Source organism: Apteryx mantelli, chromosome 3 (assembly GCF_036417845.1).
Source record: "Apteryx mantelli isolate bAptMan1 chromosome 3, bAptMan1.hap1, whole genome shotgun sequence".
Taxonomy (NCBI): domain Eukaryota; kingdom Metazoa; phylum Chordata; class Aves; order Apterygiformes; family Apterygidae; genus Apteryx; species Apteryx mantelli.
Window position 1 is genome coordinate 102,181,889 of NC_089980.1, and position 13,182 is coordinate 102,195,070.

The window sequence follows — 13,182 nt, forward strand, 5'->3', positions numbered from 1 at the left end:
ATTTTTAATAGAACAAAAGCCATTTTATTTACATTATTCTTCAGAACAATACTGATGTTTCCACTGCACCACTTATCAACCAGCAAAGAACAGCTCAAAAACCACACATTTACATTTATCTGCTAGTACTGTAATTAATCACTTCTATATAAACAGAATGCTTATGCCCCTAGTTATGATCAAAATCAGACGTAAAAGGTATTTTTATTTTTTATATTTAGTGGCAAAGGACAGAACAGCACAATACTCTGTGTTCATGTCACAGAAGATATTTCAAGAGATATTTGCATGTTTTTCAAGTCCACCAATTGGTATTTTAGGCAGTTTCTCCTCCACCCCAGCCCCCTTCTAGTTTCAGGGGGATAAAAGCTTGGAGATTCTCATACAAGTTTTTTGTAATCCAAACATTGTAGTGCTTTTTTAGTAACAAAGACCATAATCACCAACTAGCAATTTTCACTGTTCAATGCAAGTGGCATGCAAAGAGTAAAAGAGACAGCACAGTGAAAAGCATTCAATTAAATTCTCTTTTTAATGAAATGTGGCATTATCATCAGAGATGAAGAACATTTACTTTAAAAAAATGCAATCTTCATGCTGTGAGTGTCCTTTAAAAAACTAGCAGCACAAACCAGACATCCCTGTTGCATCCTGAACAGCAGTATATTATTTTGTTGTCCGTGATTTTTGACTTCCGGGTTTTGCAAATGCAGACACATCAAGACTTTTACCACTGTTGCACTGTTCATACAAAGTCTGAAAGTTATAAAAACACAGGTATTCAGGCAAACATAATTGCCTCAGAAATAGATTCAAACTATAACTTTATAACAAACGTTAACACTTGAAATATCTCATCACCTATCCCTAAACACTAAAGTACACACTAAAATTCATCTCAGAAATCAGCAAATAAAGACATATCTAAAATAGCCAGTTTAGTAGTACCAGTTCTAGTGCAATGTAGTGCCTAAAAAGATAACATACACTACCACTTAGCATGAACAAAGGTGTAGAGCTTCACAAATTGGCAGAGAATAAAATGTAATTTCTGAGATTTAAAATCAAGTTTAGTCTGTTAATTGTCTCTGATGTGGCAACATCAGCATGGAAGGAAAGACAAATTGCATATATGGTGTGAGCAAGATTCATATGAGGAAGTCAGGGAAAACAGTGGCCACAAACATAGCCACATCACAACCATACTGTAAAGTAAAAGGATAATCTCTTGTTCACACCCTTTTAAAAAACCCAAGTCTGACTAGCAGTGAGCATATTCAGAAACAGAACTATCCACAGATATACAGACCAAACTTCAGTAAGAAATATGGAAGATGTGTGTATTAAATTCTTTTAGTGTTAATTCTGGCTGCTACAGAAGAGTTTTACAGAAAGTTCGGACTGAAGTGCTGGCAGCCAAAAATCCCCATGGTGCCAGAAGTAGGAATACCCAAGGACTTTGAGCTGAAACCCCTCATTATGTTTGTCAGCTCTTAGAAAAATATATCATGAAAGTCAGGGTTTAGTGCATGGATTTCTTTAATCAAGTAAAAAGGAATTAGGTGGGACATAAAGTAAAAACAAACAAAAAAAACACACAACAAAACACACACAGAGGCCTTCCACACTGCCATCACCTCCATAAAGGAAGTAAAAAAGCAAGTTAGCTAGAATCACTCAAAGGATCTTTCAGGGAAAGAGAATCCTTGTCTTTGAGTTCTTCTAATTAAGAGAATTTTCCTTAAATATAAAAACATAAAAAAGGTAAACTCCTTTAGGAAAGATGCATAGTGAATTTTCTTCCCCATCCATGAAAGCTGCTTTGCATTCGATCTCAACTTACCCTGTCTTTGACCACCATCATCTCTTCTGAACCTGAGTCCAGAGAGAGGTAGAAAGGAAGGAGTTGGCAAAAAGTTAGACTTCTACAGGCAACAAACAGAGAGGATGGCAAACACCTCAGCATCCAGGGACAAATTCACACATAGGGATGCACTTACAATTCAGCAACTTCCAGGGAATAAAAAGTAGCTGTTCAAAAGCTTGTGCACCTCACATACCAGTTTTGATCATTTCTCCAAACTGATGGCTCTCAAATTAAAAGAAATACTATAATCTCTGACTTTTAGTCATCTTAAAGCAAAGCAACACTGCAAGGACTGTTTCAGAGAAGAGATGAAGACGGAAAAATAAAGCCATACAGATACCCTGGGAGGCAGAAAGGATAGAAAAAGCTAAATCAAGTTTACTATCATCCTTTCCGACCCCTCCCATTGAGGAGGGCATACAGAGATCCTGCATGCTTGCAAATGAAAGCACAACTGTGCCGTGTTTTTATAGCAGTGGTTAAAACTAATATATGTATCCCTCCAGCTTTCATAAGCATACATTTTACCTGGTTTTCTCCTATGAACATGTTGTATTACTATACAGAATATACAAGAAATATACTTACCCTAGCAGCTCTAGAAATAGAGTTTGGAGAATTCAAGCCAACAAGTTGGCCAAGGATATGCTTCATTTCCTCTGTCGTTCCTTTTGCATTTGGAACACCTGCAGTTAATTCATGATTATGCTAAAGCTGCAAATAATTCTGTATAATTAGCAGTGCAGTATGTAAGACAAAAAGTCTGCTTTAAAATGAACCATTTCAGAATTAAAATACTGAAGTCTTTTCTGAAACATGCATAGGTACCAGACAAAGCAAATCACAATTCCAGCAACTGGGAAGTACATATAAAAATGAATTCACTTTCTTAAATAGAATTATAAATATTAATATAAATATACTTTCAAATAAATGTACCTGTTTGAGAATGAGTTTGAATTTGAACATAGGGATGTATCAGCAACTCTGAAACAGATATTCTTTGTTTAGGGTTTCTTATTAAGCAGCGCTGCAAAAGAAAAGGAGGAGGAGGAAAAATGTTTTTTTTTTTTAAACACGAATCAAGAATTTTCTTAATAATTAAAGTTTAGGGTATATAAACACCTTCCACTAGATACATGCCAGAACTTCCTACTGCCAAACCACTTACTCAAAAAGACAAACAACTCAAAAATACAATAATAGGTAACTAATTGCCTTCATTAGCAATTGTAAAGTAAATTTTGGTATCCTGCTTTACTCAAGTAACACACTATTGGAAAAGGTGAAAGACCAGAACCTACAATATCATTTTATTCTGAATAATACAAAAATGACACAGACAGGTTAGATCTGCCAGGAAAGACTGCTTTGCAATCAATTCTTCCATTATCTTTTAAATAATGTATGAATGCAAACCATATAGATGCTATGATAATCCTCAGGTTTAATCACGCTTCTACAGGTGCAGCAAATTTGTACAGAAATTGCCCCCCAAAATTAACATTGCACACAAATCACATTTAGTAACCTTATAGACCATTTAGAAAAAAAAAAACCTAAAGCTGAACTTCAGGAAAAGCTAGATTCTACTATCTCTAACACAACCATAATTTTCTTTTTGCTGACTGATGGACCTGCCCATTAACAACTCAGTCTTCATACTCACCCCTTACAGACCATACAGAACATATGAACAGCAAAGTCCAACACCTCTTGCTTAGTGAAATACAGGTTCATATTGACTAACAGACAGAAGCCACAAGCATCTGTGTATTCTCAGCCTATACCATACAACTGCTATACACTTGCTATATGTTAGTGGAACTTTGCTCATGTCTTGAGGATGTCTCTGAAGACATTGCCTTACCTCTTAAGCCCTGGAAGACACTGATATAAACCCTACTAATGTCCACATGACAAGAACACTCCCATATACACTTTTAAAGAGATAACAGACTAAAGAATGCATGCTTAACCCTTTGAACTTAAATACACCTTGTCCCACATCCTAACAGCTTTGTTCCAGAAGAACAAGCTGATCTAATAACAAAAAACCTTTTCCAGTTAATCTCCTGACCATTCAGTGCAGGTACTTCAGTGAATATACAGATGGAAGTCTAGTCTATACAGCTCTCAGCATATTTTCTTAGTCAGGTCCAAACTTATCTGCACCACTCTCTTCATGAGAAAGGACCATAGTCTGGGAGCAGATGTACCTGAAGGCCTGCCTTCACCTTGAACTATGGTTAATTTCCTAATTTCTGGTAAATTTAGTTGCTCTTCACATTCTGGAAGAGTAGACATGACAAAGGAACCTTCACTTTTTCTTAGCAAGATTCCTCACATTTTTTCCTGCTCAGATCTTTAATGCAGAGTAAAAGCATTCTCTCTCACTCTTTCTCCTCCTTTGTCCAGTCAGCACAACCAGCTCCCCTTCACCTGGCAAGGAGCAAAGAGAAAGGCAGAGTACTGCTGTAACCACCTCCTTGGACCTATTTTTTCCCCTCCATAACTGACTATCAAACCTTCATAGCGTGACAATAATTCTCCAGTCACCATATTTCTCACATTCATAATGATTAGCTAACTACTTCAAAATCACTGATGCAACTGCTATCATACTTGTTCCAGTTCACACTCCTATTTGCACCAGTTCCACTTTTCCTCCCAGTCTGTGACCCATATAATCCTGGAGGGATTAATGAAGGGACAGGTAGGAAAGAGGACAATCTATCTGTTTTGTAGCTGAAGGCAAGAACAAATAAGTGAATGGAGATGTTAAACCCATACTCCAATATCTGAGTCTAGTTAACAGGGAACAAGGTCTAAATATCTATCTTGCCTGAAAAATGCTGGGTTAAGAATTAGCACTTTCATTACTTGTTTTTGTAACTGCCAGATCTGTAGCCATAATTGTATATGTAGTTGTTCCATGTGTCACTTTGGGAAAAAACTGAATGATGCATTCAATTACATAACACACCTCCGAAGCTACTGACAAAGAGCTGGGGATAGACCACAACCTCTAAATCCATCTGAGCTGCAGCCAGAACAGCACATTTGACTGAAGTCTCCAGCAGATGTGAAGCAGACATTTGAAAGTTAAGGGAATAAGTTTTCTGGATTTCAGTTTGTGTTCCCTGCTCAGCAGCACAGTCAGCCAGTTTAGTTTAGGGCTCTTGAGAAAAGGTATTAGCCAAACTTCAAATGCAGGCAATTATAGAGGGTGAGGAAAGGGACAGAGTACAAAAGCTATTTTATTTACTTTGGGTTGTTCTGCCAAAGCAGTTAAGCCATATTGCTTTAAGTATTTACTTGTTTATTTGCTAATAAGTTGAAAATAGACTTTTACTAGGGAGAACATAAGAGGTAGCTCTAGCTTCAGTAAATCTTGTTTTAGAATAAGTCCTGTTACTACAAGCAGTTGTGGACATTCATCTGGGAAACAAGTTTCTGAAGTGCAACTCATTTACTCAGTCCAAGAAAATATGGTTTAAAGAAGTTACCATTATTTGAATCAAAATTAATCTTGAGATAGTTACCTTTAGCACATCTTGAAGGTCTTTCTCAGCAATATCCGGGAACTCTATTTCGTAACTAGGATCAATGATAGCATGCAGTTTATTGATTGGATTTGTTATATGTTGAAATGGAGTCCTTCCATATGTCATACAATACAAAATGCATCCCAGTGACCACACATCACTTTTGGGACTTATCTATGCAAAAACAAAAAAATTAAGATTACCCCTCACTTACAGAACTGGCTCTTCAGCCAACAGCTGTCATTTAATTGTACAATCATTTCACTTAATAATCTGCCTATTTTACACTGGATAACAGATCTTAGTAACTATCACACATGAAGGCCAAGATGGTGTGCCATTATCAACTAAAACAGTACTGTAATGTGGCTCCTTTCAATAATATTCAATAATGTATTTTTATTAATGAATTAAATTGATCTGAAGAGATACTTAAACAGCTAACTTAAAGTTAGCCCTTAACAAGTTGAACCGCAAGATTTTGATTTAGGAAGCATATGGATAAATCCAAATAAAAGCATACTGAATTAATTCAGCCCAGAAACCAGAGGCATAAAAAGTTCAAAAAATAATAAAGATTAATGAAGCACCACCACCTGGAAGGGCATAACAGCACCACAGTGAACCTGTTTTGGAAAAAGACTGATGCCTGCAGTGCTCAAATATTTTTGCCAGGCAGGCTGTTTCCTCTGTTTCAGCCTGAGGATGTGCATACAATCATGGTCAATTCTTAACGGGTTTACTTCGCAGGGCAGCAATCTTATGGATGTACATGTGTAGCAAAACAGGTATGTCCCAGAAGTGGGAAGCCACAGTTCAAGTTCCTCAAGCTTTAAGTAATTCAGATCCATTTTCCAACCACATCTAGGCTGTTCTCTGTAAGAGGACTTCCACTCCTCCTATTGAAGCTGAAGAACTAAGAAAGAACATAAGGCTTCTGGCGACAGAGAAAGGGAGCCTGACTGCAACACAACCATTACTTTCATTAGGATAGGCGGAACTCCAGGAACAAGTCCATACTTCATGTGCAATATATAAAAACTTGAAGGTAAAAATGGTAAAGGCAAAAAGTATCATCTTTAACAAAATACAAATCCATTTATACAACTCAAAAAAATATATTCTGGTTTTAAAAAGATGAGAAAGATTGTTCCTTTCAATTATTAAAAAAGTCACAATCCTACAAGAGTTTGTGTATATGTATGTACCTACCTTTTTTTTTTTTTTTAAACACACCTTAGGTGGGTTTCTAAGAAACTATCTACTCCTTAACTGAAATACGACTAACAATGCAAAATTGATTTCCTTCAGTACTTACTCTTCATTCACATATCGCTGGCAAAGTTATAAAGAAAGAGGACAAGATGCAGATCTCCATACTATAGGATAATCTATAGGATACACAGAACAACTCAAATATCCCCTCTTAAATGTTAGATTTTGTTATATCATCTTTTAAAATACCTTATTAGGTATCACTCATTTCCTGTAAAATCTGCCTCTCGCTTCTAGGATTCAAAATATGACAATGACACCATCATCATATCTTATTATTTAAGCAAACAACACTGGTTTGTGACAGAAAGTAGGTTTCTTACCTCAGTTAAGAGGAAAAAAAAGCAGTTAAAATGCAGCTATGTAGAATTTAGCATTAGTGTCAGAGCTCCACCATCTTTTGGCAGAAAGAAGCCAAAACAAAAGGGCATGAGCAGCACAATAGGAAATAAAGAAGCAGTTGAGGAATGATTCTCTAGGAGTAGACTCCAGAAGAACCACCCAGAAAAAAACCCCTCTAGCCTGATGTTATTTCAATGGAAAGAAGGACTTGTCAGAGATGCACAGTTTGGTTGGTCACTAACAGGCCCAAAAGTTTTGTAACATTAGTCATAGTACAGACTCAAGTATGTGAAAGGCTGCATCTTCACCCCACTGTAGCCCACAACTGAAAAGACAAAAAGAGGCAGGACTTCCTTTTTGGAATGAAGTCTGTTCTTTCATTTCTTTAGAAGCAAAGCCCAGAACCTTAGCTGTTAACTTTTTCCATGACTTATGTTCACACTGATCATCAGATTTAGATCTAAAAGCTCAGAGCCAGCTTCTGATATCTGTCTGTTTTCCGATATTACTGTTTTCAAAGCAGTTAATCACCAAAATTTGGATGAAATGCCAAAAATCTTCAATTAGACTGCACTAGCTGTACTTTTCTGAGGAACACTAGTGCTTTTGCCAGACTTCTGGCACAACAGGACATGGGGAAGGAGCTGAGGTTCATGGTTAATACACGCATAAATACAGGCAGGAGATGTGGGCAGGCAGAAGAACTAGAGACATCTTCACATGCAGAATTTAGATAGGCAAAGTTTGTGTTAGGGACAAGTGGTTCTCCCTAAAGGGAGATTTTAGGCTGGAAAGTCAGAAAGGGAAAGAAGCCTGGGGCACTTGTATCAATGCTCTTTCAAGGTTAGTCAAAGAATCTTTCCAAGATGAGTCAACAAAAGCACTGAACACATATGACTAAGCCCAAGATAGTGTGAGACCTGGGGGGAAAGCATCTACAGCCAAAAAGAGCTTCCAGAAGAAATGAGAATGACCATTTTTTAAGATGCAGCAAAGCCTTTTCACTCTAAACACCACCACCAGTAACCTCCATGAAAAAAAGCCTATAATAAAGCAGAAACCTGAACCTCAGAATGCAAAGTGACATACTCTACTACAGATCCATCGTTGCTATTCATTGCCAGTCACACTGATAACATTGTAAAAGACTGTTTTATATTGCTCAGTGAAAATGCATTTTAAAATCATTTTATGCATAGTTTAGGCCTAATCTGCTTCTCTTATGTTTTCTGTCAGCTCCATCAACCCCCAAAGTCTGTGTGCATCTGCCTTTCTTTCAATTTCACTCATATTAATTCAGCACTTATTTTTCTAAATATTGGCTGCAAAATGCTTTTAGGTAGTTGAGAGATGAACAAAAAATTCCTTGCCTGAAACCTCTGCCCACCATTATCTTGGCAAAGTGGATTTTTTTCACATTCTAGTTTCAGTGAAAGATTTTGAAAGAGTCCAAGTTTTATGATATAGGTCAAAATTACTTTCTTTTTAATATGAACAGGAGAACAAAAAGATCATACGTTACCTTAGATCGAGATTTTCCATTTTCTCCATAGGAAGACATATCTTTTATTGCTTCTGGTGGCATATAATTCATTGTGCCAACCTAGTTATAAGAGTGTAAAAATATTCCATATTTAAATGAAGCATGCACTTAATTTAACTTAACTGGTAAGGAGTTAGATCTTGGTCTCAAAGCTCTGAAAAGCATCTTGGAAATTTGGCTTTATGAAGGCTGAAGGCCATTGTTGTTTTGTTCAGTGAAAAATATCTAACAAATTCAAAAGCTGGATCTTAACCCATAGATTACCAATCCATATCTAATTAGAGAGAGGCAAGTTAAGCACACATTTTTTGGGGGGGTGGGGGGGGTGGAGGAGGAGGAGTGTGGAGGCCAGGCTTAAAGAGGTTAAAGATTGCCAGCCAAAGGAGATTAAGGAACTGTACATTTTATAGATATCTTATTTAAGAAGTCAAAAACATGTGAGCATGGTCCCTAAATACCATGTCTGATAATAATTGCTTTATACACCAAAGTAAATATTTAAGAAAGCCTGTAAAGGAACTGAATCATAAGTAAAATATTTGGTGGGCAGAGACTTCCAGCTATTCTTATATAATTTTTACCATTCAGCATAAAATTCCGGTATTCATTTTTAAGGTGCTACATTAATCAACATGATTAATCAAGTACTACAACACTTATAAAAAAAATTCAGTCTTCAAAAAATATTTCACCTGAGAATCTTTAACAATGCTTGTCACATCCGGCTGCATTTGGTTTGCAATGCCAAAGTCTATCAGTTTTAGCATTCCATCCACTATCAGAAAGTTTGCTGGTTTCAGATCACTGTGAATAATGCCTTTAAAATAAAAAAAGCTTAAAATCAATCCAATTGACTGAAGTCTTTTTTTTTTTTTAATCACTTTACTTCCTCTACTCCCTCGCACAAATAGAAGGCAAGCATCAACTGCATCTAGCCAAAAACAAAATATTCTTTGCAGATTTCATTTAAAAATAGAAGTTATTTCCATTTCTTTTTAAACAGTTAAGACTTACCTGAGTTTATAGCAATAAGATATTACTTATTCAAATCTACAGACAGCCTGACACAGCTCTAAAAGACTTAAGCTGCACAATTTCTCCCAGCTATAGATATGTTGTCTAGTTGCATGCGGCATGTGCACAGCCATATAATAAGATACTGAAAAACATCAGCATTTTAGCTTCAGATTCTTTAAGTTTTCTTTTTGCTGACACGGGCTGTCACTGTCCTTTAATCCCCATTTCTCCCATAAGAAAACATAAACAAGTATAGTGTGCTATTTCACAAAGTTAACAGTTTAAATACAGTTACAGAAATGAAGAAAATCAGGATAGCAGACTGAAAAAAAGGCCAAAGATCAGTAAGAAACCAGAAAGCTGAAAAGCTAAGACCAGAACTGGGAGGAGGAGGAGAGAGAAAAGAAGTTTGCATCATATCATCTGGACATCCTCATAGCAGTCCTGATCTATAGACACCAGCTTCTAAACAATACAATTTAAAGGAAGAAAACAAAAAACAAACAAACAAACTAGTTTCATCTTCTAGGGGAGCGAGTGGCTGGGTGGGTGTGTTTTAAAGGGAGCAGAAAGCAGTTGGGAGTAAGAGATTTCTTTGTGGTTTTAACATTACTTGTTAGGAATACTGCCATACTAAACAACTGTTCTGGATCAGTTCTACAGCATGTCTGCTCCTATAGCTTTTTCATAAATAATTAGCCAAGCATGTCCTTTAAGGAAAAAACTTGCTTTGCTTAGTCTGACATTATCTGCTTCCCAATCTCAAAGGTACCATTCTCATCTTCCACTGAGGATTATATTTAAATTTGACCTCTCCCAAACCCTGCTTACATCATGAATTATCAATTTTGGTTATTCTTATCCATACAATCAACTAGTCCCTCTTTATATTTTACAAAAGTTTTTGTTCCAAGGACACATCACATGGCAGGCAGTGAGTCTCTTAGATATGGAGGAAAGAATTCTTTTACTAGATTTTGCTATCTTCCCGCATTATTGAATGTTCCAATGTTCTTGTGCTATAAAGAGGAGATGGTCCCTTCTATATCATACAAGCCTCTTCACATCAATCTTTTCATTCTTTCCATTGTATTACACAGAAACAGAATACAGATGCATGCACATCAAGCCCATAAATAAGGATGAAAGGGGGCCTGGAGAGATGTGAGGGAGGAAAAAAGCTGAAATATTATATCAGAATAAAGGAGAAGGAAAACAGAGCTGTGTAGAAGCTGGCATTAAATGGTAGAGTTTCTCTGTAGAAGATAAGTAGCTTAAATTTGAGTCTAAGGGGGAACAAGTAGTACTGGAAATATGGAATGTCCAATAAACAGAAAAGATGGTTTTCTGGGTGTTGCAAGGAAACAGAAAGCATTATACAACAGTGATACTGGGAGAGCCCTTTGAGTTATCAAAGCAGATCTATCTCTACATCAAGCTGTACTTGTGTCTTTTGTTTTGCTTAAACCTTTTTGTCACAATAAGGAGAGTATCATTTTAGGTCACTAGGCTTACACTTGAACAGAGACCAGCACCCACCTCCAAAACTTAAACACTCATCTGTCACATATCCTATACAAATACAAAATTATTTAAGAATACCATATTCATGGATTGTGTGAACAGCTTCCAACATATTTTTCCAATAGCTCTTTCGCTCCAATGGATCAATGTTTTTTTTCTTTTTGAGCCAGCTGTTGAGATCAATATTTCCACACTCCATTACCATGTAGATATGATGTTCAGTAATCTCACTAAAACAAATACACACACTTACGTTAAAATTCAAAGCTATTGCTTTAAGGAACACATCAAAAGACAATCATTTAATAAAAAACAGTGTTTACTCACTAGCCATAAAGACGGATGATCTTATCACTATGTTGCTGGAGTTTACTCAGATGACCAATTTCATTCTTATAGCTCTCAACAGTCTGTTGATCAGCTTCTTCTAGATTCACATATTTGACAGCATACAGCTGCTTCTTTTCATTCAATACTTGAAACACCTGCAAAATAGTATTAACAGCTTTATTCATTCCTAGTTCTGATTTACTTCAGTCTCATCTCACCACAGTCAGAATTTCAAAGGGAAAGCGTGCCTTTTCAAAACAAAGGAGCAACACTAAATTTACAAAGAAATTCCTTCACATTTGCTTAAAATCCAGCCTTTTGAGTCTAGCCACACTTCATACAATCATGAAGGAAAATTAAGAAAGAAGCCAGCAGTTACAATAGAAACAACTTTCTATCAGAAACCATCTTGGGACCAATTTTACCTAAGGACATAGGCCTTCATGTTTTCCCTAACATAACTTACTTTAAGCCCTAAAAGGGAGGAGAAAAAAAAAAAAAAAAGCAGCCCACTCACGACTTAGGGCATACCTATATTCTAAATTCCTCACGACTTAGGGCATACCTATATTCTAAATTCCACACAAGCTGCAGAAGACTTCAGTAATCAGACACTGTGTCTACCTTGAGAACTTTCCCAGCAATGTAAGGTTGCTTGAAACAGGTGGCTTATAATCACACTGCACTAAAGGGCTGCCTCTTAAAATAAGATGCACGGTTATGCCAGAGCTCATCTCTTATAACAGAAGCACTGATTTTACTAAGAGTCTCTCTGCCTTGGAAATTATCATCTTCAAGAGTACGTACAATCTACCTTCAGACCTTTCTGCAGGAAGCAAAAAAAAAAAAAAAAAAAAAGGAAGTAGACTCCCACCATCATTTACTGATCTAAGTGACATTTTTCAGATACTTTGGAAAAGGTGATCACTCAACTCTCATATTTATGTAATTTCTGTTCAGTGTTCTGTATTTATCCTTTACTCTAACACAGGCCACTGTATCTACCTGCCGTTCTTGCTTTGTTTCTCCTCTAAAATGAGAGCTACCATTTAACATCCTGCACTCATTTTTATTATGAAGATGAATGAGGCAGGGACATTCAAGCAGCTATTATTGCAGGCTAAGGATTCAGACAGATAAAATAAAGTTGTACCAAATGTAACCTGTGCACTAAGTTTCCTCTGCATCCATTAGGCATAAAGTCTAAGCTTAGCCTTAGAATAGTAAAATTCTGGTTCTCTGGGTCACCCGAACACTTTGTGCATGTTATTACTAACTCAGGCATGAGTTACCCAATTAGTCTGGAAGGATAAAAATCATAAATAAATAAATGGGGCAGGGGGAGGAGAGAGAACACATGCACAAGCATCTTACCTTACTTGAGCCTCCGCTACCTATTTGCTTTAATATTGTATATACTTTTCCTTTGATGGCAAGGCATTCATTTGAAGGTATAGAAGCTGAAACCTGTACAAATACAGAAAAGTTAAAATGAAAATGACTTGGCACACATGCAGTGGAACCTGGTAGGGCCTTGCTTGTTAAGCTAATATGCTTCAAGTTGTCTTGGTCCTTCTGAATAAGGTAGAGTATGAAAAAGCAAAACTTTAAATATATTTGACTATTAAAAGTTGAAAATCTCCACAGCAGAAGTATTTCTGTAATGATTATCACAAGGTTTCTAGGCAGCATGAATAAATCTACAGGATTTCATAGGTTTGTCTACCAACATATTG

The 13,182-nt window shown here is 36.5% G+C and overlaps 1 protein-coding gene across 7 annotated transcripts in view; it reads right to left on the bottom strand.

The window, feature by feature from the left end:
• Positions 1-513: 513 nt before the first annotated feature.
• TTK (TTK protein kinase) overlaps positions 514-13,182 on the bottom strand; it is a 43,422-nt gene continuing 30,753 nt past the window's right edge. For 5 of the 7 annotated variants that reach the window (XM_013948978.2, XM_067294070.1, XM_013948977.2 and 2 more), the window contains 9 exons: positions 12,821-12,913; positions 11,444-11,601; positions 11,195-11,364; positions 9,268-9,392; positions 8,555-8,635; positions 5,413-5,589; positions 2,807-2,897; positions 2,456-2,553; positions 514-756 (listed from right to left, as the gene is read on the bottom strand). In XM_013948978.2, coding sequence (XP_013804432.1) covers positions 667-756; positions 2,456-2,553; positions 2,807-2,897; positions 5,413-5,589; positions 8,555-8,635; positions 9,268-9,392; positions 11,195-11,364; positions 11,444-11,601; positions 12,821-12,913 — 1,083 coding nt within the window. In that variant the 3' untranslated portion in view covers positions 514-666. Of the gene's footprint in view, positions 757-1,843; positions 1,876-2,455; positions 2,554-2,806; positions 2,898-5,412; positions 5,590-8,554; positions 8,636-9,267; positions 9,393-11,194; positions 11,365-11,443; positions 11,602-12,820; positions 12,914-13,182 lie in introns of all 7 variants that reach the window. The other 2 variants (XM_067294072.1, XM_013948979.2) reach the window with 2 other exon arrangements.